The sequence below is a fragment of the Orcinus orca genome, chromosome 3 (assembly GCF_937001465.1).
Source record: "Orcinus orca chromosome 3, mOrcOrc1.1, whole genome shotgun sequence".
Taxonomy (NCBI): Eukaryota; Metazoa; Chordata; class Mammalia; order Artiodactyla; family Delphinidae; genus Orcinus; species Orcinus orca.
Window position 1 is genome coordinate 30334892 of NC_064561.1, and position 24692 is coordinate 30359583.

At 44.8% G+C, this 24692-nt stretch overlaps 1 protein-coding gene across 1 annotated transcript; it reads right to left on the bottom strand.

Annotated features, from left to right (window-relative positions):
• Positions 1 to 1142: 1142 nt before the first annotated feature.
• FBLL1 (fibrillarin like 1) lies at positions 1143 to 24594 on the bottom strand. Its single transcript, XM_004271976.4, has 6 exons — positions 23536 to 24594; positions 19209 to 19362; positions 12389 to 14169; positions 8999 to 9112; positions 8260 to 8336; positions 1143 to 2871 (listed from the first exon to the last, which is right to left on the bottom strand). The coding sequence occupies exon 6, from the start codon at positions 2267 to 2269 to the stop codon at positions 1259 to 1261; it is 1011 nt and encodes a 336-aa protein (XP_004272024.1). The 5' UTR covers positions 2270 to 2871; positions 8260 to 8336; positions 8999 to 9112; positions 12389 to 14169; positions 19209 to 19362; positions 23536 to 24594; the 3' UTR covers positions 1143 to 1258.
• Between the last annotated feature and the right edge of the window lie 98 nt (positions 24595 to 24692).

A 24692-nucleotide genomic window follows, 5' to 3' on the forward strand; every position in this document is an offset into this window, starting at 1 on the left:
GGACTGCTTTTGAGAGCCAGAATTGAATGGACTGGGATTCAGGGCCTGCAGGAAATGCGCTTCAGAGACACACTTTCTGGGAGTCATTTTCCTGGTTATTTCTGAGACACTTGGTGATGCCACTTTGGGTGTGTTATGCCTTGTGGTGGGAATACTTTTTTTTTTTTTTTTTTCGGTACGCAGGCCTCTCACTGTTGCCTCCTCTCCCGTTGCGGAGCACAGGCTCTGGACGCTCAGGCTCAGCGGCCATGGCTCACGGGCCCAGCCGCTCCGCGGCATGTGGGATCTTCCCGGACCGGGGCATGAACCCGTGTCCCCTGCATCGACAGGCGGACTCTCAACCACTGCGCCACCAGGGAAGCCCTGGGAATACTTTTTGAGGTGGACTCACATCCTACCTCCCTGCCTTGTTTTGTTATTTTGAAATCTAAGAAAAGGGTGGCACAGGGAGGCAGAGAAAGGACACAGAGGAGCCAGAGGGCCCTGCTCTGTGTGTGTGTCCTTGTGTTAGGACTTGTGGTCTGTTTAGCATGGGCCATGTCGGGGAGAGGTAAGATCCCATTAGTGTACAGGAAATGGCAGTGAATTTAGAGGCGCAAAGACTGGCAGTTAAGTTCTACCTCCCTACTGGCTGTGCAACCAGTTTACCTTCAGAAGCTCTGTGGCTTCCCCTGTAAAAGGGTAATGGTAACAAAGCCATCTTGGGGCTGGTGTGCTGATTACACATACTAGGGAATGCAAAAGGGCTTCCTTGAAGAGTAAAGTACTAAATATATATTATGGTTAGGACTCTGGCTTGGAGTCAGACAGATTGGGCGTGTTAGACTATACTACTGTCCATCAATATCCAATGCTACTCCCTGGAGTCAGGCTTGGTCACGTGACATGGTCAGTGTGCAAGAAGTGTCCCCTCAGTTCCAAAGGGGATTTTATAAGCTCATTATTTTCCCAGCTCTCTTCCCCTGCCCCTGTGATGAGTGAAGAGGGGCCCTGAAGAGTCAGGACCCTGAGTGATTGGAGTAAGCACAGTCCCCAGGCTGATCCTTGATGGACCCCTATCACCTGTTATCTTGGCTATTTTAGAGTTTGGGGGATTTGGAGATTTGGGGATAACTGAGTCTGGCCTCACTGATACACCTGGGTACTGTTTCTTTATGCCATTTAATAGAAAAGCGGTGCACAAAGAAAACACACATATAGTAACACTGAACATAGCACAGTCTTAGGCATTATCTCAGGGACAGCCCGAGCTGGGTTGCTACTTGTTGGCGCTCTTGGGAAGGGGCCGATAGACCCCGACGACCACAGCGTGGTCTCTCTCATAGGGCTCCAGGGTCAGCTGCTCTTGAGGCTTCAAATTCTCCTGCTGCAACTTCCTCACCTCAGAAGCAAACACTGCCTCGGCAGAGGCGGTGGAGTCGATGCAATTGGCCTTGATGGAAATGAGGAAGTGGCCCCCGTTGCGCAGGAAGGTGTGGGCATTCAGAGCCACGATGCGGGACTGGTCTGGCTGGGCCACGTCGGCAAAGATCACGTCCACCATCCCGATGAGCATGCGGTACTTGAGGGGGTGCCGGGCGTCTTCGAGGACTGGGATGATGTTGGTTCTCTTCTTCGCCACGTTGACCAGATCGCGGCCGGCGCGGTGGGAGAACTCGACCGCGTAGACTAGGCCATCAGGGCCGATGATGTCGGAGACGTGGGAGACAGTGGTCCCCGAGGCGGCACCCAGGTAGAGCACTTTGGACTTGGGCTTGATGTGAATCTGGTCGACCCCGCCCAGTATGGCCGCAGCCAGCTTGGAGCGGAAGGGGTTCCACGTGCGGTACTCCTGTTTCACGCCGCCCTCGGTCACCGTGACCCGCCGCTCGCCGTACACCGACTGGCCGGGCACCATGTTCAGTGTGACCAGAGCGTCCTCCGCCCCGCGGTAGATAAAGACCCCCTCGTGCCGGTGCGGTTCCACGGATACCGTGGTGACGCCCTTCCTGCGGCGGTTCTTGCTCTTGGCCACGCCACGCCGCTGCCCGCCGCCTCCGCGGTCCCTGCCGTCTCCACCACCGCGCCCCCGGCCCCTGCCGCCTCCGAAGCCGCGCGTCCGCGCTCCGAAGCCGCCCTTACCCCCCTGGCCGCCGCCATCGCCTCCCGGTCCTTTGCCCCCGCCTCCTCCTTTGCCCCCGCCTCCTCCGCCGCCTCCTCGCCCCCCGACCCAGCAGCCACCTCCGCGGCCGCCAGACACCCCACCGCGCGCGCTCACCGCCGACTTCATGGCGCGCCCCGGGCGCCGGTTGGGGGGGGGGCGGGGCGGGGGGGGGGCTGGCGGCGGTTGTCAGGGGTTACCGGTGGCTCGGAGTGGTTGTCAGGGACCACCGGTACCTGGGGGCGGTTGTCAGAGTCGCCGGTGGCTGAGAGATGTTGTCGGGGTCGCTGGTGGCTCCGGGGCGGTGGTCCTGACTCTGGACGAAGGTTAGCGGCAGCGGTTACCTGCCGGGTTAGCCGCGGTGGGCGGCAGAGGCGAGGTGGGCGGCGGTGGGGACCACCTCTACTGCAGTCCCCGCATCCCGGGAGCCGCCCTTTGACGCAGCGACGGGCGTGATTGCATCACACCCGCTATAGCGACCCTGCAGCTCCGGAAGCCCCCGCTTCCCAGCACGCGCGCAGACGCAGCGTTCTCCCTTCCCTCTTCCCCATGTTCTGCTTTCTCAGGGACCCCTGGCAGTTCTTCTTGGCAGGAGAGGGAGAGACAAACATCGCTTTCAGTACTTGCTGCGCCACTCGCTTGCTGTGTGGTCTCAGAAAGCTTACCTGACCTTCTCCGAGGGTCTTGTCTGAACTTGGGCAAGTTTCTTGACCTGTGTCTCATTATTCCATCTGAAAACAGAACATACCACAAAGGTTTGTTTTAAAGCACCACATACACTTGCCCAGCCATGGTGCATGCTAAGTGCTCTGTAAGCATTAGCTTTTTTCTTTATGTTTTTTACTTACTTAATTGATTGATGGATTGATTAATTTTGGCTTGCAGGATCTCAGTTTCCCCGCCAGGGATTGAACCCAGGTCACGCCAGTGAAAGTGCCAAATTCTAACCGCTAGACCACCAGGGAACTCCCTGTTTAGTTTTTTAACGCATTTCTTTTGGTCAATCTTTAACTGAAGTGTATTGCTGATAGATCTTTTGCCACCTGAAAGTGTCTCTGGCCCTCTTTTACAAGGTTGGTGGAAATGCACCTTGGTACAGATATTCTATCAAACCCTTAAACAACGTACCTATACTTCCACTTAGTTATTCCACTTTGAAATCTTTATCCTAAAGGGATGATCCCAGCCAGAAATAATGGTAATTAGAAGAGTGAAGGTAGTGATGGTAGTAGTGGTGATGATCATCATTGTCGGAAGTGTTGGCAGAGGTGAGGTGAAGTAGCCTAATCTAAGAGCTACTTAGAAGATAGAATCCACAAGACTTTCTGTGAGGTTGGACATAGGAAATCAAAAAGAGGAAAATTCCAAGCCAGGGGTTTCCAAAGGATAGTGACTCCCCTGATGTGGTTAATAGCCTGCAACCTTCAGCCCTGGTTGCTCTCTATTTAGCTCTGCTCTTTTCCATCAACTGTGCTAAATCCTAGAACCTGTTCTGGGAATATGGGGCAGCAAGAAAATATTGAATCTTCAGTTTGAATGGGGACACATACACCAGAGCACTAAATCCTGTAACACACATCAGCAAGAGCCAAAATCTCATGTTTGTCATTGAATTCTAGTCTACATTTCAAAAACCTGCTCTTTCAATATGCAGCGTCTTCCTGAGCATAAAAAAAGAATCACTGGACTTCCCTGGTGGCGCAGTGGTTAAGAATCCCCCTGTCACTGCAGGGGACATGGGTTCGAGCCCTGGTCTGGGAAGATCCCACATTGCCATGAAACAACAAAGCCTGTGCACCACAACTACTGAGCCTGCGCTGTAGAGCCCGTGAGCCACAACTACTGAGCCTGGGTGCCACAACTACTGAAGCCCACACACCCAGAGCCCATGCTCTGCAGCAAGAGAAGCCACTGCAATGAGAACCAGGCGCACCACAGTGAAGAGTAGCCCCCACTCACCGCAACTAGAGAAAGCCCGTGCACAGCAATGAAGACCCAACGCAGCCAAAAATAAATAAATAAAATTAAATAAATTTATTTAAAAAAATAATTAGGCAGCACCATGGACAGCAAAACAGGTGTCAATGCAGAGGCTTGCTCCTTCTGTCAGAACCACGGACAGCAACACCAATGGGGGCCGGTTAAGCTACTGGCACTTGCTTTGGGCTCAACCAGGAGCAACGCAAGATGGTGTAGGTAGGTGGTGTAAGCAATCGGTGGACCTCCCTATTAGTGGGACTAAGTGCCTGGTCCAGAGAGGGACAAAATGTAACTGAATATTAGGGCAAATGTCAGGCAGAGTCCACACAGCAAAGCTTTCATTCCATCCTGGACCAGGAGTCTTTCTGTCTCAAATTCATGGACAGCAACACCAGGTCTGGTTTTCCCTTCTGGCCAAAATGCCTCCTTAATGTGGGCCAGAGCCTATGTGTTGGAACGTGGACAAGGGGTCAGAGAGTGCGCGTATGGTTCCTGAGGTGTATGGTCCACATAAAACGCTCTCCTTAGAGGTTTCTACTCTCGTTACAAGGGGCGCTTCTCCAAATTGATGAGCTATGCTTGGTGCCTTGATTTGGATTGCCCCCAAATCGGACCCTGTAATGGTTAATTTTGTGTGTCAACTAGACTGGACCACGGGATGCCCAGATATTTGGTTAAATGTTATCCTGAGTATTTTGTGAGGGTATTTTGGGATAAAATTAACAAACTAGTAGACTGAGTAAAGCAGATTGCCCTCTATAATGTGGGTGGGCCTCATCCATTCAGCTGAAGTCCTGAGTATAACAAAACGCTGACTTTCCCCTGAGTAATAGAGAATTCTCCTGCCCGACAGCCATTGCACTGGCGTATTGACTCTTCCTGGGTCTGTAGCAGCCTGCCTGCTTTTGTCCTTGAACTGCAACATTTGCTCTGCAGATTTTAGACTTGCTAGCCTCCATAATCACGTGAGCCATTTCCTTATAATCTTTCTATATAGTTACATAGATATAGATGTGGATGCAGATATAGGTATATAGCTATAGACGTGGAGTTATACATATGGATATAGAGAAATAGATTGATCTATCTATCCTACTGGTTCTATTTCTCAGGAGAAACCTGACTAATACAGACCCTGATACAGGGACTTGGGTCCAGGTGATCCCAGGAAGCACATGTGCGTGTGGGGAAAATGAGACAGGGGAGGTAGAAAGGCTAAGAAACAGTGCATTAATTAGCAGATTAGCACAGTGCATGATTAGGGCTCAATTGTTCTTTTTATAATTTATTTGGTTGCACAGGGTGTTACTTGCAGCAGGCGGGCTCCTTAGTTGCGGCACATGGGCTCCTTAGTTGTGGCGTACAGGCTCCTTAGCTGTGGCATGCAAACTCTTAGTTGCGGCATGCAAACTCTTAGTTGCGGCATGCATGTGGGATCTTGTTCCCTGACCAGGGATCGAACCTGGGGCCCCCTGCACTGGGAGCACGGAGTCTTATCCACTGTGCCACCAGGGAAGTCCCAGGGCTTAATTGTTCTGATTACTCTCTGAGAAACTGTGTAGAGGGCATCTCAGAATTGTTCCACTGCAGGCTGGAAGGCTGGGGCAGTAATCCAGCATTCTCCCTTCCCCAACCATCAGGAATTGTTTCTGGAACTTTTTTTTTTCTTCAAATGTTTATTTATTTTTGGCTGTGTTGGGTCTTTGTTGCTGCATGTGAGCTTTCTCTAGTTGCAGCGAGCGGGGGCTACTCTTCGTTGCAGTGCACAGGCTTCTCACTGCGTTGGCTTCTCTTGTTGCGGAGCATGGCCTCTAGGTGCGCGGGCTTCAGTAGCCGTGGCACGTGGGCTCAGTAGTTGTGGCTCATGGGCTTAGTTCCTTTTCCTGGACCAGGGCTTGAACCCGTGTCCCCTGCATTGGCAGGTGGATTCTTAACCACTGCGCCACCAGGGAAACCCTATTTCTGGAACATTAACTGTCTTATCCTTTGAGTTGCTCCTGTGTGTGGCTCAGCAAATTCCCCTGATGCTTCAGACAGCTCTCAGGCAGAGAAGCAGGCACTTGAAATGGGGAGCTGCAATCATGCTGGAAGCTCTTTACCACAGCTGCAGGTGAACTCAGAGGTGAGTCTAGGGGATATTAGATAGGGCATCAATGGTGCCTGCTTTAGTTGGCCACTACATCTCAAATACAGCCCGAACTTTGTTGTGCAAACAGAACTTGGAAAAAGTACATGACTCATAAGGCTTATTACATCAGGTAATAAAGTCATACTATAAATGTACTAATACTACCTGTATTACAGGTAGTATTTAACTGTATTTAACTTCGCAGTACAAAACTCTCATCAATAAGCATTAATATTTTTCCCTCTGGTGCACAGTATCATGGAGGTCTGAAGTTACATTTGAATACCTTATTCCTTTTTTGATTTTATTCAGGGTACTAAAGCCCAATCCTCCACAATGAACCCTCTCCACTATGCCACCAGGCTACTGAAGGAGATCAGAATCCAACAGCAAGAGGTCCGCCAAACTTTACCTTAAATAGTTTAGATAATTCTGTTTGCCACTCTATGTATAAGTCTTAGAGGGCACACCTACTGACACATTTTGACCTTTTTCTTATCACTTTCTGTTATGTTGTCGTTAATTCTCCTTCACCACGATACCAGTATCTCTGAGGCCCTTGTTCACAGCCTCTGTTTTAAGTGGACAACTGTGGCCTTTCCAGTGCACTTGCTGCTCATTTCAGAACTGATCCTCTCAAGCAATTCATGCCTTCCCCTGTGATTCCATTAAATGGAATCCATTGGGAGGGATGGCTAGTGATTACAAATTCTAAACGTAATGAGCAATACCTTCATGAATTTAGAATTGTTCTGCAGGAGTAATTACTGTAAACTAGCAGTAGGAGTGTGCCACCTTGCTGGGGGTGCCTACTTCCCCAGGTTTTGGTGGCCCGCCCTATGCACTAGATTTCATACCAGGGCTGGAAGCAGCCTCCACCATGCTCTAGCAGTGATAGTTTCTCCAGATATCTTCCCACCCCTGCCCCTAGTGGCCCATCAGTTTCTTCACATTACTGATGTCCTCTGCAATAATCTGCTAAGGCTTCCAACATCCCTCTCCGTCCAGGTCCGCAAGCCAAAGGTGGCTTTCTCAGGCTTTTTCCCACGGCCTCATTGCTGTTGACAGCTTTGGAATCAGTACAAACCAAGTTTGCACATCTTGTTTCTGATCAGAGGCAACCTTTCCCAGCACAACGTTTGATGACTCCCACAGAGACCTTTTCTGTCTCCCGCCTTTGATTCCTACCTTGCATAGCCATTTGCTACAGGCTCTCTGTTGGGATGCTCTAGCCTGGGAGCACCCATCACCAACTAGACTTTCAGTCCAGTGGAACATGTTCCCCCTCTCCTGTGCATGACCCCAGAATGCAACCAAGGCAGGGACTCATGCCAAGTATTGGCATCATAAAGAGATTGAGGTGTCAAAAAAAACCTCTGCCACTCAAATTTTCATCTGGGGTCACTTACAACATTAAAATCTGTCTCATTTTCAAAGATTCTTTAGCAGTGTGTCTCATCTGCTCAAGAAGTTTCTTAAAGGGATAAGTTGGCATTGTGATCCAGACACTTCTGTCTGACAGCCAATAAGAACAACTATGGTCACTTCAACTTTTGCTTACAATTGACTTATTATTCCATAATGTATGCCCTCACATGATGTTCATAATTATATCTGTGACTGGGGTTCGGTAGTAACATGGAGTACATCAGTCCTACCCATAGACTTCACTTCATATCTATATGAAACTTTTCTCTGTTACTCTCATATACCGTTCCAGAAAATTGCCTAAGGAGTGACTAGTCATGATTTAGGTAAAACCAGCTGGAAGGCTGTGCAACCTCATCCCCAGTCTAATTAGCATTTAAACGTTCACTCCTGAAGAGGCTTCCCCAACCTGTTTTCTATAAGCCGTGGTCTACTTCCAAAGGTGACTCCAGGGATTTGCCTCTCTACCCCTAGTGACAGCCACAGTTGTATTTGGTCAAGATGGACTGGGCTATGATGCAGTAACATATTACAACCCTCAAATCTCAATGGATTAATACAACTACGTTTCCCACTTGCTTACATTTAATGTCCATTGAAGATCTGTGGGAGGTTCGCTCCACATAGACACTGCACGGCTCACACACCAACATCTTGTGGCTGTAACATGAGAAACAAGAGGGCTCCCATTGTTACCATGAGGGAAGAAGGGGCATGGAGAACTCACTTTCCTTTTTCTCTGTTGTGGCCTAGGGTTTGACACGGTCATTTCTACTCACAACCCATTGGCTGGGACTAGTCACATGCCCTGTCTAACTGAAAGGCACCTGGGAAATGTGGGTGGGATCATCGGTGAACAGTAAATGTTTTTGTCACAGGTATCTACTGCATAATGTCAGTCTGGCACACCTGGATCAGTATACCTACATAAACATCACAGATAAAATTTACTGTTCAGTGTGCATATATTTCAATTTATTCCTCAAGACAAAATAGAATACCTTTTTACTAACACATGACTAAAGCCCAGAGTAATAATCCGTTCTCAATCACATGTCTAATATGGCACGTTAAGTAAAAAAGAGAACTGTATCTCCTTTTCTAATATCTGGGCCTTGGAGAATAGTTCAAGTCCCTTAATTGGGATTCCATTGACATTTGCCCACTATCTCACTGGGTGTGGTACTTCTTCTCGGGGGTGGCTCAGACTCTCGCTCCATTTTACCCTGTAGAATTAGTGACTGACACTTAGTAAATCCTCAAAAAGCTTAGATGGCTGCATACGTCAGGGTCTTCCAGAGAAACAGAAATTTATTTCTCACAGTTCTGGAGGATGGAAGTTCAAGATCAGGATGCTAGCATGGTCGATGGTCGGTTTCTGGTGATAGCTGTCCCTTTCTGGCTTGTACATGGCCACCTTCTCACTGTGACCTCACCTGGTAGGGAGAGAAAGTAACGTCTCTGGCATCTCTCTCTCTCTTTTTTAAAATTTATTTTATTGAAGTATAGTTAATTTACAATGTGTGTTAATTTCTGCTATACAGCAAAGTGATTCAGTTATACACATATATATATATTCTTTTCCACTATGGTTTATCAGAGGATATTGAATATAGTTCCCTGTGCTATATAGTAGAACCTTGTTGTTTATCCATTCTATATGTAATAGTTTGCATCTGCTAACCTCAAACTCCCAATCCTTCTCTTTCCCCTCCCCACTCCCCCTTGGCAACCACAAGTCTGTTCTCTATGTCTGTGAATTTGTTTCTGTTTCATAGTTAGGTTCATTTGTGTCATATTTTAGATTCCACATATAAGTGATATCATATGGTATTTGTCATCCTTTTTCTGACTTCCTTCACTTAGTATGATAATCTCTAGGTCCATCCATGTTGCTGTAAATGGCAGTATTTCATTCTTCTTTATGGCTGAATAGTATTCCATTGTATATATGTACCACATCTCCTTTATCCATTCATCTGCTGGTGGACATTTAGGTTGTTTCCGTGTCTTGGTTATTGTAAATAGTGTTTCAGTGAACATTGGGATACATGTATCTTTTCGAATTATAATTTTGTCCAGATAGATGCCTAGGAGTGGGATTGCTGGATCATATGGCAACCAGGAGTTCCTTTTTTTTTTTTTTTTTTTGCGGTACACGGGCCTCTCACTGTTGTGGCCTCTCCCATTGTGGAGCACAGGCTCCGGACGTGCAGGCTCAGCGGCCATAGCTCATGGGCCCAGCCACTCTGCGGCATGTGGGATCTTCCTGGACCAGGGTACAAACCCGCGTCCCCTGCATCGGCAGGTGAACTCTCAACCACTGCACCACCAGGGAAGCCCGGGAGTTCCTTTTTAATGGCTGAATAATATTCCATTCTGTGTGTGTGTGCATGTGCATGTGTGTGCGCATGCACTTGTGTGTATAACTTTTTATCCATTCATCCATTGATGAACACTTAGTTCCCATGTCTTTGCTAATGTAAATAATGCTCTAATGAATGTGGATGTGCAGATATCTCTTCAAGATATTACCAAACCAAACTTGGGTCTATTTGCCTGCAGCAAAGCCAATCTACTGACACGGGGTTTTGGTGAAGAAAAGTACAACATTTATTGCAGGATAACAAGCAAGGAGAACAAGCAGCTAATGCTCAGAAAACCTGAACTCCCTGATGGCTTTTAGGAAATGGCTTTTTCTTTCTTTCTTTCTTCCTTCCTTCCTTTCCTTCCTTTCTTCCTTTCTCTTTCTTTCCCTTTCTTTCTTTCTCTCTCTCTCTTCCTTTCTTTCCCGCATCACACAGCATGTGGGATCTTAGATCCCTGACCAGGGATCGAACTCGTGCCCCCTGCAATGGAAGCACGGAGTCTTAACCACTGAACTGCCAGGGAAGTCCCTAGGGAAGGGTTTTAAAAGACAAAGTGAGGGAAAGTGTTGTGGAGTAGGTGATCAGCTCACACACAATTTTCTTATTGGTGGGTGGTGAGGCAATCAGATGAGGTCACAGAGGTCAGCATTATCAATCTTCACGCTCCAGCTCATCTGGGGGCCACATGCTAGTGGTCAGCATGCAGTCAACTTCTTCCATCTTGTGGGGGTTTTAATATCTGAAAAACAACTCAAAGATTTGGATCAGGATATTATCTATAGCCTCTGAGGAGGAATTAAAGGTCATTGACTTTGTTTTATGGTTAAACTATTATTATTTTGTCTTGCTTGATTGCTTTCCTTTGTTTCTGTATTTCTGATTATATTTGCTCTTTGCAAGGCCTAGGAGGCTAAAGTTTTTTTTAAAATAAGAGATGGAGGACACAGATTGGGTGTCTTTCCCCAGGAAGACCCTGTAGGGTCCTGCTCAGTTTCAAAGATAGTGATTTCATTTTCTTCAGGTATATATCCAAAAGTAGAACTGTTGGATCATATAGTTGTTCTATTTTTAATTTTTTGAGGCATTGCCATACTGTTTTCCATAGTGGCTTCACCAATTTACATTCCCATCAACAGTGAGCAAGGGTCCCCTATTTTCCACATATTCACCAGCACTTAGCTCTTGTCTTTTTGGTAATAGCTATTCTAACAAGTGTGAGGTGATATCTCATTTTAGTTTTGAAATGCATTTTCCTGATGATTAGTCATGCTGTGCACCTTTTCAGGTACCTGTTGGCCATGTGAATATCTTTTGGAAAAATGTCTATTCATCTATTCCGACCCTTTGCCCATTTAAAAAAAATTTATTTATTTATTTGGTTGCACTGGGTCTTAGTTGTGGCAGGCATGCTCCTTAGTTGCAGCTCCCAGGCTTCTTAGTTGTGGCTCTCTGGCTTCTTGGTTGTGGCACATGAGCTCCTTAGTTGTGGCATGCGAACTCTTAGTTGCAGCATGCATGTGGGATCTAGTTCCATGACCAGGGATTGAACCCAGGCCCCCTGCATTGGGAGTGCAGAGTCTTAACCACTGCACCACCAGGGAAGTCCCTGCCCTTTTTTTGTTTTTTTCCTGCCCATTTTTTAATTGGATTATTTGGGTGGGAATGTTTTTTTTTTTTTTTTTGGCTGTTGAGTTGTATGAGTTCCCTATATATTTTGGATATCAACCCCCTATCAGATACATAGTTTACAAATATTTTCTGCCATTACATAGGTTGCCTTTTCATATCGTTGATTGCTTCTTGACTATACACAAATTTTTCAGTTTGATATAGTCTCACTTGTTTATTTTCACTTTTGTTGCTTGTGCTTTTGGTGTCATATCTAAAAAAATAATTATTGCCAAGCCCAGTGTCAAGGAGATTTTCCCCTATGTTTTCTTCTAGGAGTTTTATGGTTTCTGATCTTACATTTAAGTCTTTAATCCACTTTGAGTTAATTTTTGTAAGTCACGTAAGATAGGGGTCCAATTTCATTCTTTTGCATGTGAATATCCAGCTTTCCCAGCACTGTTTATTGAGAGACTATCTTTTCCCTATTGAGTATACTTGTCTCCTTTAGGTCAAAGATAAAAAATAATCTTAACTGTTAAAACATTGGTCTGTATGCAATGCTCCTGTCTCTTCATAGTACCTTAATTGAACTCACTCAGTTCCCTTGGTCACAATATGAAATTGCTTTAGCCAAAAATATTCAAGTTTGCTAAGTATACTATTTAAAAACACAGTGCCTTTAATATTTCCTTTATACTTCCTAGTAAGGCTGAGCCCTCTTCACTGAAGTACCTCTTTTTCTTCAATGACTCAGAGACTCAGAAATATGTAAGGGTTCTCAGCTTGCAGTTTCCTGCACATCTTGGTGTGCTACTCAGAGCTCTGTGCCCTGCAAAGAAAGAGCAGCTGGCATCCCTCTCAGTCCGCCAGGTGCAGGGCCATGGGAACAGGAGATCTTAAAGCCATGGGGATCGGTGATGCACCTGGTATGGGTACAAAGGCTGGCCTGAAATCCGGGTGGGCTAGAAGGAAAAGGCAGGAATCTGAAAAGTACTAGAGGAAGAGAGAGAAAGTACACAAGGAAAAACATGTACTTCAAGGCAAACAGACATGAGTCCCAGTCCTGGCTCTGAATTGTTATCTCTTCTGAATAGCTATGTCTTCATTGGAATAATCAGGTTGTTGGAAGGATTATAGAGTCTTACAGTAGGTGCTCAGTAATGAGTAGTTCTTATCAAAGTTATTATGCCAGAGCAGGTGCAGAGGGGCTTATGATGTTGGCAGAGTGCCTTTGCTGCTAGATATTGGCACATCTTTATTAAACTATACTTGCAACCCCTTAAAAAGCCATTAGGTATTAACTAAGCAAGAACATAGGGAGAAAGAATTTCCTTCTTCTCCACCTAATCCCTACTCTTATTTCGGTCTCCTAGATTGGCACCTCAGCCTTCCTATGATTTTTTGCCGTCAGCCAGGCAAACCCAGTGACAGGCACCTGAACATCAGGCCAAAAGAGTTGATGTTTGGAAAGAATAATTTTTCCAGAAAGGAGGATAAAGGGTAAAGATGTAGTTTCACCAGCTCTTGCTGATTCAGCCCCTGATCTTAGAGTTCTTCACAAAAGAAACTGAGTTATTATCAGGCATTATGCATTATTTTTCTGAAGTCGGTTTCTAAAATATTCCTAAAGGAAGAAAACTTCCTTCTATATTCCTGGTACTGAGCTGATGGTTTCATTTCCTATAATCCTCACAGTAATCCTAGGAAATGGGTATTTTTAGTTCCGTTGAACAGATGGGGAAGCTAATGATTGGAGAGAGGGCGTAACTTTTCTAAGCCAAGTTAAACAGCTTGTAAGTGGTAATTAACATTTGTTAAGTGTCTACCCAGAGCCATCTCAATGATTATTATAATCAGTAGTAGTAATAGCACTGGCAGTGACAACCGCTTTTGAACCCTGTATATATTAACTGTATATATATTATAGTTATTAGTTTATATATATATATATTTATGTCTAGTTGGGGAGGCTAAATAAGAACATATATATATTCTCATTTATATATTACTTATAATACAAATGTAAATGAGAATATGATAAATTCAGTCCAGATACTCATCCTCACGGCTGGCAGGCAAGGTTAAGGCAAAGAGGGTCAATAACTCTTCCAGAGCCAAACAGCAGGGAAGTAAGTGGTTCAGCCAGGAAAAACCTGGCCCATATTCTGTGAATTCCTTCAGAACCAGGACATATACTTCTCTGTGTTTTAACACAGAGTTAGGGTGCAGTGATTTCAGGCTGATTAATTTTCTCAGTACTAAGCTAGTGTTGCCAAACCTGTCAAACTCAATATCCAATATTGACGAGGATTTAGGACATGGAGTTTTCATGCATTGCTGCTGGGACTGTGACGTGCTTCCCTCCCTATCAAGCCATTTGTTAATTGTGCTGAAGTCTTTACCAGGCATGTACCTTCTGACTCCACAATTCCACCTCTTGGTGTTTACTAGAAGGAGAATGATCATGGATCTGTGCCAAGATTTATACCCAGGAGTCTTCACTGCAGTATCACCTGAAAAAGCATAAGTTAAGAAATAAGCTCTGTGTTCAACAATACAAGATTGATTTAAATTGTAGTATATCCATAAAATGGAATATAATTTGCTACTAAACCTGATGTTTTTTTTAACTGTTTCCAATATTCTCCAATTATCTTTTATTTTTTAAAATTTTATTTATTTTACTATTTATTTGTTTGCTATGGGTCTTAGTTGCAGCAGGTGCGCTCCTTAGTCACAGCTCGTGGGCTCCTTAGTTGCGGCTCGCCGGCTCCTTAGTTGTGGCATGCAAACTCTTAGTTGCGGCATGCATGTGGGATCTAGTTCCCTGACTAGGGATCGAACCCAGGCCCCCTGAATTGGGAGCATGGAGTCTTAACCACTGTGCCACCAGGGGAGTCCTAAAACTGATGTTTTGAAAGCATATGCAAAGCCATGGACCAATGTCCATATTAACTGAAAAAAAAATCTAGTTAAAATATGACCCTTTCCCATTATATATGTACACACATGCGTGTGTTTGTACACAAAAGGAACAAAACACTGCAGTATTTATAAATGGGCATTTGGATTACTTGTAACTTTTGTTTTATTTTTCTTCTTAATTCAGTTTCTGAAGTTAGTTCTGTGGTGGGAGTTCCCTGGCAGTCCAGTGGTTAAGACTCTATGCTTTCACTGCAGGAGGCACAGGTTCGGTCCTTGGTTAGAGAACTAGGATCCTGCAAGCCATGTCATGTGGCCAAATAAGTAAATAAATAAAAATAAAGTCAGTTCTGTGGCAAGGGGGAAAAACATTATTTTTAAAAAGAATAACTGTAATATTGCCTCTGAATCTAATTTTGATTAAAACCATTTGGATATCCATAGGAATGAAGGGAGTGTGAGGAGGATAATAACAGAAAATTAATTTACATTCCAGCTTCAGAAAAATAGGTTCCATTTTTTTTCTCTGATACACTGTCTAGGGGAGAGGCCTAGTCAGGAAACACCAAATAGGGTTCAAATAGGATGCAATACTGAGCCTCTGTTTTTCCAATTAAAAGCCAACGAACTATTTATTTGGGGGAAAAAAAAAGACACTCTCGAAAGTTGGAAATTTCTTGAATGGTTGACTCCAACTCTCTACTGAGTTTGCCCTTAATATTTGGCAAATACTCTATTCAAAACAAACGAAGGCGATTATGCTGGTCTAGGGATTCAAGGAGGTCAAGGTGAGCAAAGAGCCCTCATACAGTTCCTCAAAAAAAAAGACTATTTTTTAGAGCAGTTTTAGGTTCACAACAAATTTGAGCAGGAAGTACAGAGTTCCCATATACCCTGAGCCCCCCACCCACAGGCTCCCCCAGTATAGATGTCCCACACCAGTGTTACATTGTTCCCATGATGAACTTTCGTTGACACGACATCATCACCCAAAGTCCATAGTTTCTATCTGGTCTCACTCTTGGTGTTATACCCTCTATGGGTTTTGACAAACACAATTTATTTCTATTACGGGACTAAATTTATTAAAGTTAGTTTCATAATTACAGCTAGAGCTCACTGGGAAAGGTAGAAATAATGTTGAAAGGGCCAGTTGGGAAGGAAAGGACCAGTGGATCAGTGCCTCCCTTCAAAGGGTAGCAATCCTAACCAAACAAGGGTCTCCTAGAGGGTGGTCTAGGACAAGCCCCTCTGTACCCAGTCGGCAAAGGGCACTCACACAGAATTTCTGGACTCCTGTCTCAGTCAGACACCAACACAAGAGACTTGGCCTGACACTCCTTGTAGCATGGTAGCCTCTCAGTCCACTGAGCTCCCTGTTGCCCATCTAACCTCTATGTTCAGTGAAGAATTCCCTGGGGTGGGGTCTGCCCTTCCCCTTCCCTTGCAGAATACAGGGAGAAATGCTGGATGGCCTTTTTAATACCCCAAACCTCCCTCCCTTGACAAACTAGAAGCAACTCAAATTTTCTGATAATTATAAAAATGTTTGTCTATGGTAACCTTTGGCTCCCAACTAGGTTAGCTGTATGAAATTTGTCCCATATATCCCCCTTCAAGCCTCTAGTTTCCGTGGATGCATCTGTCCCATTTCATACCACCACACTGGAGGCTCTTAGCTCCTTTCTTTTATAGTTTTTTTTTTTCTTTTATAGTTTTTATTTTATTTTATTATTTATTTATTTAGCTGCGTTGGGTCTTCGTTGCTGCGCGTGGGCTTTCTTTATTTGCAGCGAGTGGGGGCTACTCTTTGTTGCAATGCATAGGCTCTCATTGCAGTGGCTTCTCGTTGCAGAGCACAGGCTCTAGGCACATAGGCTTCAGTAGTTGTGGCATGCAGGCTCAGTAGTTGTGGCTCACGGGCTCTAGAGCACAGGCTCAGTAGTTGTGGTGCATGGGCTTAGTTGCTCTGCAGCATGTGGGATCTTCCAGGACCAGGGATCGAACTTGTGTCCCCTGCATTGGTAGGTGGAGTCTTAACCAGTGCGCCACCAGGGAAGTCCTGCTCCTTTCTAAAGTGAAAAATTCTTGTTATTCTGACCTATTCTGAACAAAAGTAGGTTGGGGAGTACTTCAACTGCACCCTAGACTTCATGATTAGAGCCTGAGACATTTTTTTGTGTGTGGTATGCAGGCCTCTCACTATTGTGGCCCCTCCCGCTGTGGAGCACAGGCTCCGGACGCGCAGGCCCAGCGGCCATGGCCCATGGGCCCAGCCGCTCCGCGGCACGTGGGATCCTCCCGGACCGGGGCACGAACCCGTGCCCCCTGCATCGGCAGGCGGACTCTCAACCACTGCACCACCAGGGAAGCCCCCTGAGACCTTTTAAAGTAACGCAACTCACTAACTTTATTCATATCTAATCTGTTTCTTAAAAACATTCCTATAATGAGTGAGCCTGAATACTGTGAGATATAATTGAGGCTTCTCACCCTGGGGCTTCCTGGTACCTTTACCCATGCCATGCCCCCCTTTTACCCCCATTTTAGCTGGGGGCTCCTTGATGTCTGAGGTACTGTGTTATCCTGGGCCTAGAAGGAAGCCTGGTAGGGAGTAGGTGATCTGTTGATGTTGGTTGGCTATGCTTGAGTGGACTCAGCCAAAGCAGAGAAATGAGGCAAAATCACTTCCCTTAAACTGTCTTTCACTAAGGAGGGGGCTACAATTTGCAAGTTCATCTGCAGCAGCTCTGAGCTGTCCTGGTGTAGAAGAGCATTCAGAAATAAGGAACCCAAGGCTTGGTAAGCATGGGCCCTTTGTCCAAGGTACACAGCAGAGCTGGAAACAGACCAGTTTCTTGGCTCCTGGTAACTTCTCTGGCCTCTTTAGAGGTGTGTCACTCTACCCAGGCTCAGCTGGATTGTGAACCCTCAGGTGCAAGCCCGGAAGTCTCACAGGACTCTGAGTAAGAGCTTGCTGCCCACAAAGCACATGGACAGACAAGACTAGGTGTGGTAGGTGAAAAATGTTCCTAAAAAATATCAGATCCTAATTCCTCAAACCTGTAAATGTTACCTTATATGGGAAAAGAGTCTCTGCATATGCACTTAAGGATCTTGATATGAGGCGATTATCCTGAATTATTTGGGTGGACCCTGAAGGCAATCATATGTAACTTTATAGGCAGAAGGGGATATCACAGAAGAGAAAGTGATGTGATCACAGGGGCAGAAATTGGAATGATGTGGCCAAGTCAAGTAATGTTGTCAGCCATTGGAAGCTGGAAGAGGCAATAATACCTTGATTTTGTCCCAGTGATACTGATTTTGGACTTCTGGCCTCCAGAATTGTGAAAGAATAAATTTCTATTATTTCAAGCCACCAAGTTAGTGGAAATTTGTTATAACAGCAGTAGCAAACTAACACTAAACAACATAAAAGGAATGATTGCCACACAGAGCAGAAACTATGAGCTGGTCACCCAGCAGCATTTCCATTCCCCCACCCCCTTTTTTATTTTTGGCCACACTGTGCAGCTTGTGGGATCTTTGTTCAAGCCGAGTCCCAGCCACTGGACCACCACCCCCCCAATTCTCTTTTTTAAAGTCGTGTAGGAACTTCCCTGGTGGTGCAATGGTTAAGAATCTGCCTGCCACTGCAGGGGACACGGGTTCGATCCCTGGTCCAGGAAGGGATCCCACATGCCGTGGAGCACATGCCGTGGAGCAACTAAGCCCGTGCACCACAACTACTGAGCCTGTGCTCTAGAGCCCGTGAGCCATAACTACTGAAGCCCGCATGCCTAGAGCCCATGTTCCGCAACAAAGAGAAGCCACCACAATGAGAAGCCCACGCACCACAACGAAGAGTAGTTCCCACTCGCTGCAACTAGAGAAAGCCCGCACACAGTGACAAAGACCCAATGCAGCCAAAAACAAAAACAAAAATAAATAAAAATAAAATAAATAAAATACAGTAGTGTATGTGTTTGGGAAATTTAGGGCTGCACGGGCTCATTGGAGATAATACAGTATTTAAAGACATTACAGAGGCTTCCCTGGTGGCACAGTGGTTGAGAATCCGCCTGCCAACGCACGGGACATGTGTTCGAGCCCTGGTCCGGGAAGATCCCACATGCCGCGGACAAATTAAGCCCATGTGCCACAACTGTTGAGCCTGCACTCTAGAGCCCGTGAGTCACAACTACTGAGCCTGCACGCCACAACTACTGAAGCCTGTGAGACTAGAGCCCGTGCTCCACAACAAGAGAAGCCACCGCAATGAGAAGCCCGCACACCACAATGAAGAATAGCCCCCGCTTGCTGCAGCTACAGAAAGCCCGCACAGCAATGAAGACCCAATACACCCAAAAATAAAATAAAATAAATAAATTTATAAAAATAAATAAATAAAAGCTCTAAAAAAAAAAGACATTACAGGATGAGAGAAAATCAAGTCACCAGCAAGATAACAGTTTGTTCTCCCTATTCATGGATTCCATATTTGTGAGTTTATCAGCTTGCTAACATTTATTTGTAACCCCCAAATTGATACTCGTAGAGTGTTTGCAATCATTCATGGCTATGCACAGAGCAGTGAAAAATTTGAGTCACCCAATGAACACGTTACCAGCTTAGGTTGAACAAGGTGCTGTTCTGCCATCTTGTTTCAGTTCACATACTGTAAAAAAAAATGGTCCTTTTCGCGGCCTATTTAGTGACACTTTTGTGCTTTTTGTTGGTGATCTTGCTGTTTAAAATTGTCCAAGAAGGCTATGATGTGCCTTTGAAAGAAAATAAGTGTGTTACATAAGCTTTGTTCAGGCATGAGTTATAGTGCTGTCGTCTGTGAGTTTTCACGTTAATCAATCAACAATACATATTAAATAAAATTTTTAAATTTGATTTAAAAATTTATTGAAATATAGTTGATTTACAATTGTTAGTTTCTGGTGTAAAGTGATTCAGTTATACATATATAAAAATATATATATTCTTTTTTTTTTACACTCTCTTCCATTATAGATTGTTACAAGATATTGAGTAGAGTTCTCTGTGCTATACTGTAGGTTCTTGTTGGTTATCTATTTTATATACAGTAGTGTGTATATTTTAATCCCAAACTCCTAAGTTTTCCTTCCCCCCTCCTTCCCTTTGGTAACCATAAGTTTGTTTTCTGTACCTGTGAGTCTATTTCTGTTTTGTAAATAAGCTCATTTGTATCCTTTTTTTAGATTCCACATATAAGTAATATCATATGATATTTGTCTTTCTCTGCCTGGCTTACTTCACTTAGTATGATAATCTCTAGGTCCATTCATGTTGCTCCAAATGGCATTATTTCACTCTTTTTTTTATGGCTGAGTAATACTGCATTGTATATATATTTGCCATATCTTCTCTATCTATTCATCTGTTGATGGACACTTAGGCTGTTTCCATGTCTTAACTCTTGTAAATAGTGCTGCTATTTAATTAATTGATTAATATGATGTATTACTTGGATTTATTTTCAAATGTTGAACCATCCTTACATTCCTGGATAAGTCTCATTTGTTCATGATGAACTATTTTTTCTTGGTTCCTCCTGGTTTCTAGGTCCTTTTTACAGTAATCTGCATTTCTGCCAATAGCCTTTCTTAATTCCTTCAGTATTTTCATTATCTCCTTTTTGTCTATTAGACTGAAGAGGTCTGTTTCATTGTTTGTTGTTTCAGGGGAATTCTCTTGATCTTTTTATTGGCAATGGTTCCTCTGCTTCTTCATTTTACTTATATTTCTCTTGCTCTGAGTTTAGGAAAAACAGTTATCTACTGTGGTCCTGGAGGGCTATACTAATGTGGGAGCGTCCCTTTGTAGCCTACGTGGGTTTAACACTTGTGGCGCAGGGGCTGTTTTTAGTATGGATGGCTGCCACCCCTTTCCTCAGTGTATGCTGGCCATTATCCCCTTGATAGAAGGTGTGACTGGTGGTGTGGTGGCCAGAGCCTGCACTGGATGTTGAGTGGGGCCTCCTCTTTGCTCTTTGTCACTGCCCTGTCAGGGGCAGGGTCTGCTACCTAGATGTTGGAGTAGACGTCCCCAGATCTGTTTCTGAGCTGCATTACTGAGCTGTGGTGTGAGGTAGGTGGGACTGGAGCACTCCCACTGGGAGGGGAGCCACTGAGTATTCCTCTGCTGGAGCTGTTCACTGGTGAGTGTGCTCTGATGTGTCACCTTTCACCCATTGTCCGGGATCACAAAGTACACTGGTTTGGCACTGCCCTTGGCCCTGCGTCAACCATGGGTATGCCGGCCATCCACCCAGGTGTCTCAAGGACACCAGCACAGAGCCACTGAAGTCAGGTCCCAGGACAGCACAAGTCCCACACCTGGACCTGCTGTGGGAGCTATAGAGGTAGCTTAGACCCTGGCACGGCCCAGTCCCTGCATGCATGCACCCACAAAGCCCACAGCTATTAAGGCCAGACCCGTCCCAGCCGTGGGAGCACCCGCTGTCTGTTCGGATGTCCCACAGGCACTGAATTTTCAGCCCTGCTTCCTAAGTTGTGTGGCCCCTGGGGCTCAGCTGTGCTTTTGGCCCTACCTCTGAATGCGGGCAAACTGCTGGTGTCTGCTCCCGAGGCTGCGGTTGGCCTCGGAGCCTGTCTAGGTGGCATCTGGGGCCTGCAAGACTGCCCAGGTGGGAGCTGGCCGAGGTGGGGTGGCTGGGGCGTGCTCTCCCGGAGCCTGCGTGGGCAGGGGCTAGCACATGGAGAAAGAGGCTGTAACGGCAGCACCCCCTCCCCGGTTCGTGCACCACTTAACAACGGTGCTTCGTTTCTATGGTGGGCCTGGCTTCTAGCCCTGGTTGTGGCCGTACCACACTCCAGCTCCTTCAGTCTGTCTCCGAGCAGCCAACACCAGTCCTCTCCCCAGGTTTGTCCTCTAAACCCCATGTTTCAGCACCCAGCCCCCACCTGTACCAGCGGATGTGCGTTAGGCTGGGGGTACAGGGCGGTGGCTCGGACCGTCTGTGTAGTCTCTCTGTTCTGCCTGCCACAAAACAGTTGCCGTGCCCTCCTCTGAGCCTCTGAAGCTCATTTTCTGTCCCAGCTGATCTCCCCGCAGGTGAGGGGCTTCCCAGGGTGTGGGAATCTTTCCTTTCTTCAGCTCCCTCCCAGCGGTGCAGGTCCTGTCCCTTTTTTTCCTCCCTTTCATCCTACCCAGTTATGTGGAGATATTTCTCATCCTTTCAGGTGTTTTAGGACTTCTGCTGGTGTTCAGTAGGTGTTCTATAAGAATTGTTCCATTTGTAGATGTATTTTTGGGAGGAGGGGAGTTCCACATCCTACTGCTCCGCCATCTTGATTGGAGCCTCTCATTTGCTCATGATGTATTGTTTTAATATTGTTAAATTTGATTTGCTAGTACTTTTGATGTTTTCATCTATATACATATGGAATGTTGATCTATGCTTTTCTTATCTTGTGATGTCTTTGGTTTTGGTATCAGGGTAATAATGGCCTCACAGAATGAGTTAGGCAGTGATTCCTTTCTTTTTTGGAAGACTTTGAGAAGAATTGATATTAATTCTCCTTTAAAGGTTTGGTAGAATTCACCAGAGAAGCCATCTGGTCCTGGAGTTTTCCTTATTGGAATTTTTTTGGTATAACTGATTCAATCTCTTTACTTGTTTGAGGCCTATTCAGATTTTCTATTTCTTCTTCAATCAGCTTTGGTAGTTTGTGTGTTTCTAAGAATTTTTAAAATTTCATCTAAGTTGTCTAAATTTTTTGGCATGCAACTGTACATAGTCGTCTCTTACATTTTATTCTGTAAGGTTAGTAGTAATATCCCCACTTTCATTCCTGATTTTAGTAATTTGAGCTCTCGTCAGTCTAGCTATAGACGTTTCGTTTGTCAAATTTATTGATCTTTTCAAAGAGCCAAATTTTGGTTTGATTTTCTCCATTGTTTTCCTATTCTCTATTTCATACATCTCCACTCTAGTCTTTTATTATTTTCTTCCTTCTGCCTTCAAAATGTTAACTAATTAGGGAAATGCAAAGCACAACTGAGACACCACCTCACACCCAACAGGATGGCTACTATCAAAAAGAGTGTTGACGAGGATGGAGAAATTGTAACCCTTGTGCACTGCTGCTGGGAATGTAAAATGGTACAGCTTCCGTGGGAAACGCGGCAGTTCCTTGAACAATTAAAAATAATTACCATTTGATCCAGCTATTCTGCCCCTGAGCATATACGCAAAAGAACTGAAAGCAGGGTCCTGAAGAAAACTTGAACACTCATGATCATTAGCAGCATTATTCATAATAGCTAAAACATGGACGCAACCCGAGTGCCCATCAACAGACAAACGGACCAGGAAAATATGGTATATACATACCATAGATATTATTCAACTTAAAAAGGAATAGGTATTTCTAAACATTTCCCTTGTAATTTCTTTTACCTTATATTTTTAAGTTATTTTCTTAGTGATTGCCCTGGGGATAATAAGTAACATCTAAATTTAGTTTGTAACAACCTAGTTTAGACAACTTTAGTTTGTAACAACTTCATATCAACAGTGTACAAAATCTTTGTTCCTATATAGCTCCATCCCCCACTTCCTATGTTTTCTGTAGTTGTCAATCCTACTAAGAGGTGTCCCCAACCCCTGGGCTGTGGACCAAGGAGAAGACTGGCACTTAATTATTGCATTTTCTTTTGCTTTTTATTTGAGTGTGTGTTTGTGTGTGTGTGTGTTTATATTACTCAGTGACTTCTGCTCCGTAACTTTTCTCAGAGGTATCTTTAAAGTGCTTCTTTGGGGGAATTTTCTCATTTATAGGAAGTTTTAGTCCTAGTTTCTGATTGCTTCAGTTGAAACTGTCTACAAACACAATGGGAAATTGGGGCTTCATACTGTCCACCTCTACCCCAAATGTTGAGAATTAAAAAGAACAAACCTGGTAAAATCCTGGAGACCAAAAGCATGCTAGACAGGGTGGGTGTCAGTGGGGAGCAGCAGCCCCAGGACGCCTCCCTCCTCCCTTGGTGGTTGAATCAGAGGGATGCAGACAGGCTGAGTGTGGTCCGAAGTAAAGGGTTTAAACTCTTTCATTCCTTAGCGGTTCTCTCAGTGACAAAGACAACTGATGAAGGCGAAATAACTGAACGTTAGGAACCGGGCCACACGGCAGGTGAGCAGCTGGCAAGCGAGCAAAGCTTCACCTATTGCTCCCCATCGCTTGCATTACCGCCTGAACCATTACCCTCCACCCCCCGTCTGTGGAAAAATTGTTGCTGAAATTGGGGACTGCTGCTATTGAGGATCCCTTGCATGTGATTTGAGTAGCTTCTCTCTTGCTTTCAAGATTTCCAATTTGTCTGTCTTTCAACAGTTTACATATTTCAAAAAGGATCTCTGAGTTTATCCCATTTGGAGTTTATTAAGCTTCTTTCTATATGTAGATTAACGTTTTTTTGTTTTAGATTAACGTTTTTCATCAAATCTGAGAAATTTTTAGCTATTATTTCTTCAAATATTTTACGCTTCTTTCTCTCCTCTCATCTGGGACTCCCATTATACATATGTTGGTACTTTTGATGGTGTCCTGTAGGTCATCTCTTAGGCTCTGTTCATTTTTTAAAAATTTCATTCTAAGCATTAATATAATTCTTTCTCAGACTGTATAATTTCAATTTGGCCTATCTATTAAGTTCTTTCATCTATCTGCTCAAATCTGCTGTTGGGCCCCTCTAGCAAATCTTTCATTTCAGTTATACTTTTCAACTCCAGAACTTCTACTTGGCTTCTTTTTAATAATTTGTCTTCTCATTGCTATTCGCTTTAGTTAGATATTTATTCTCAATTTATCCTTTATTCTGTGGACATGGGCTCTGTGCATACCAGTCGTAAATGGTAGTTATTGTCATAACTCATTAAGATCATACCTAAGGCTCCTTTGAGCTTGGAGACCCTTGGAAACAGCATGGTGCAATACCATTCATGTTTATTAAGCATTTGTTTTTTCAGAATAAATGGTAATGAAGGTTGTGTTCTTGGGGACTATAGTAGGGCTCAATAAATGGGATTCCTTATTTAATTAAAATTAGTGAAAGT

What these genes read in the sequence shown, in the direction of transcription:
- FBLL1 (XM_004271976.4), bottom strand. Translation starts at nt 2,269, where the DNA reads ATGAAGTCGGCGGTGAGCGCGCGCGGTGGGGTGTCTGGCGGCCGCGGA.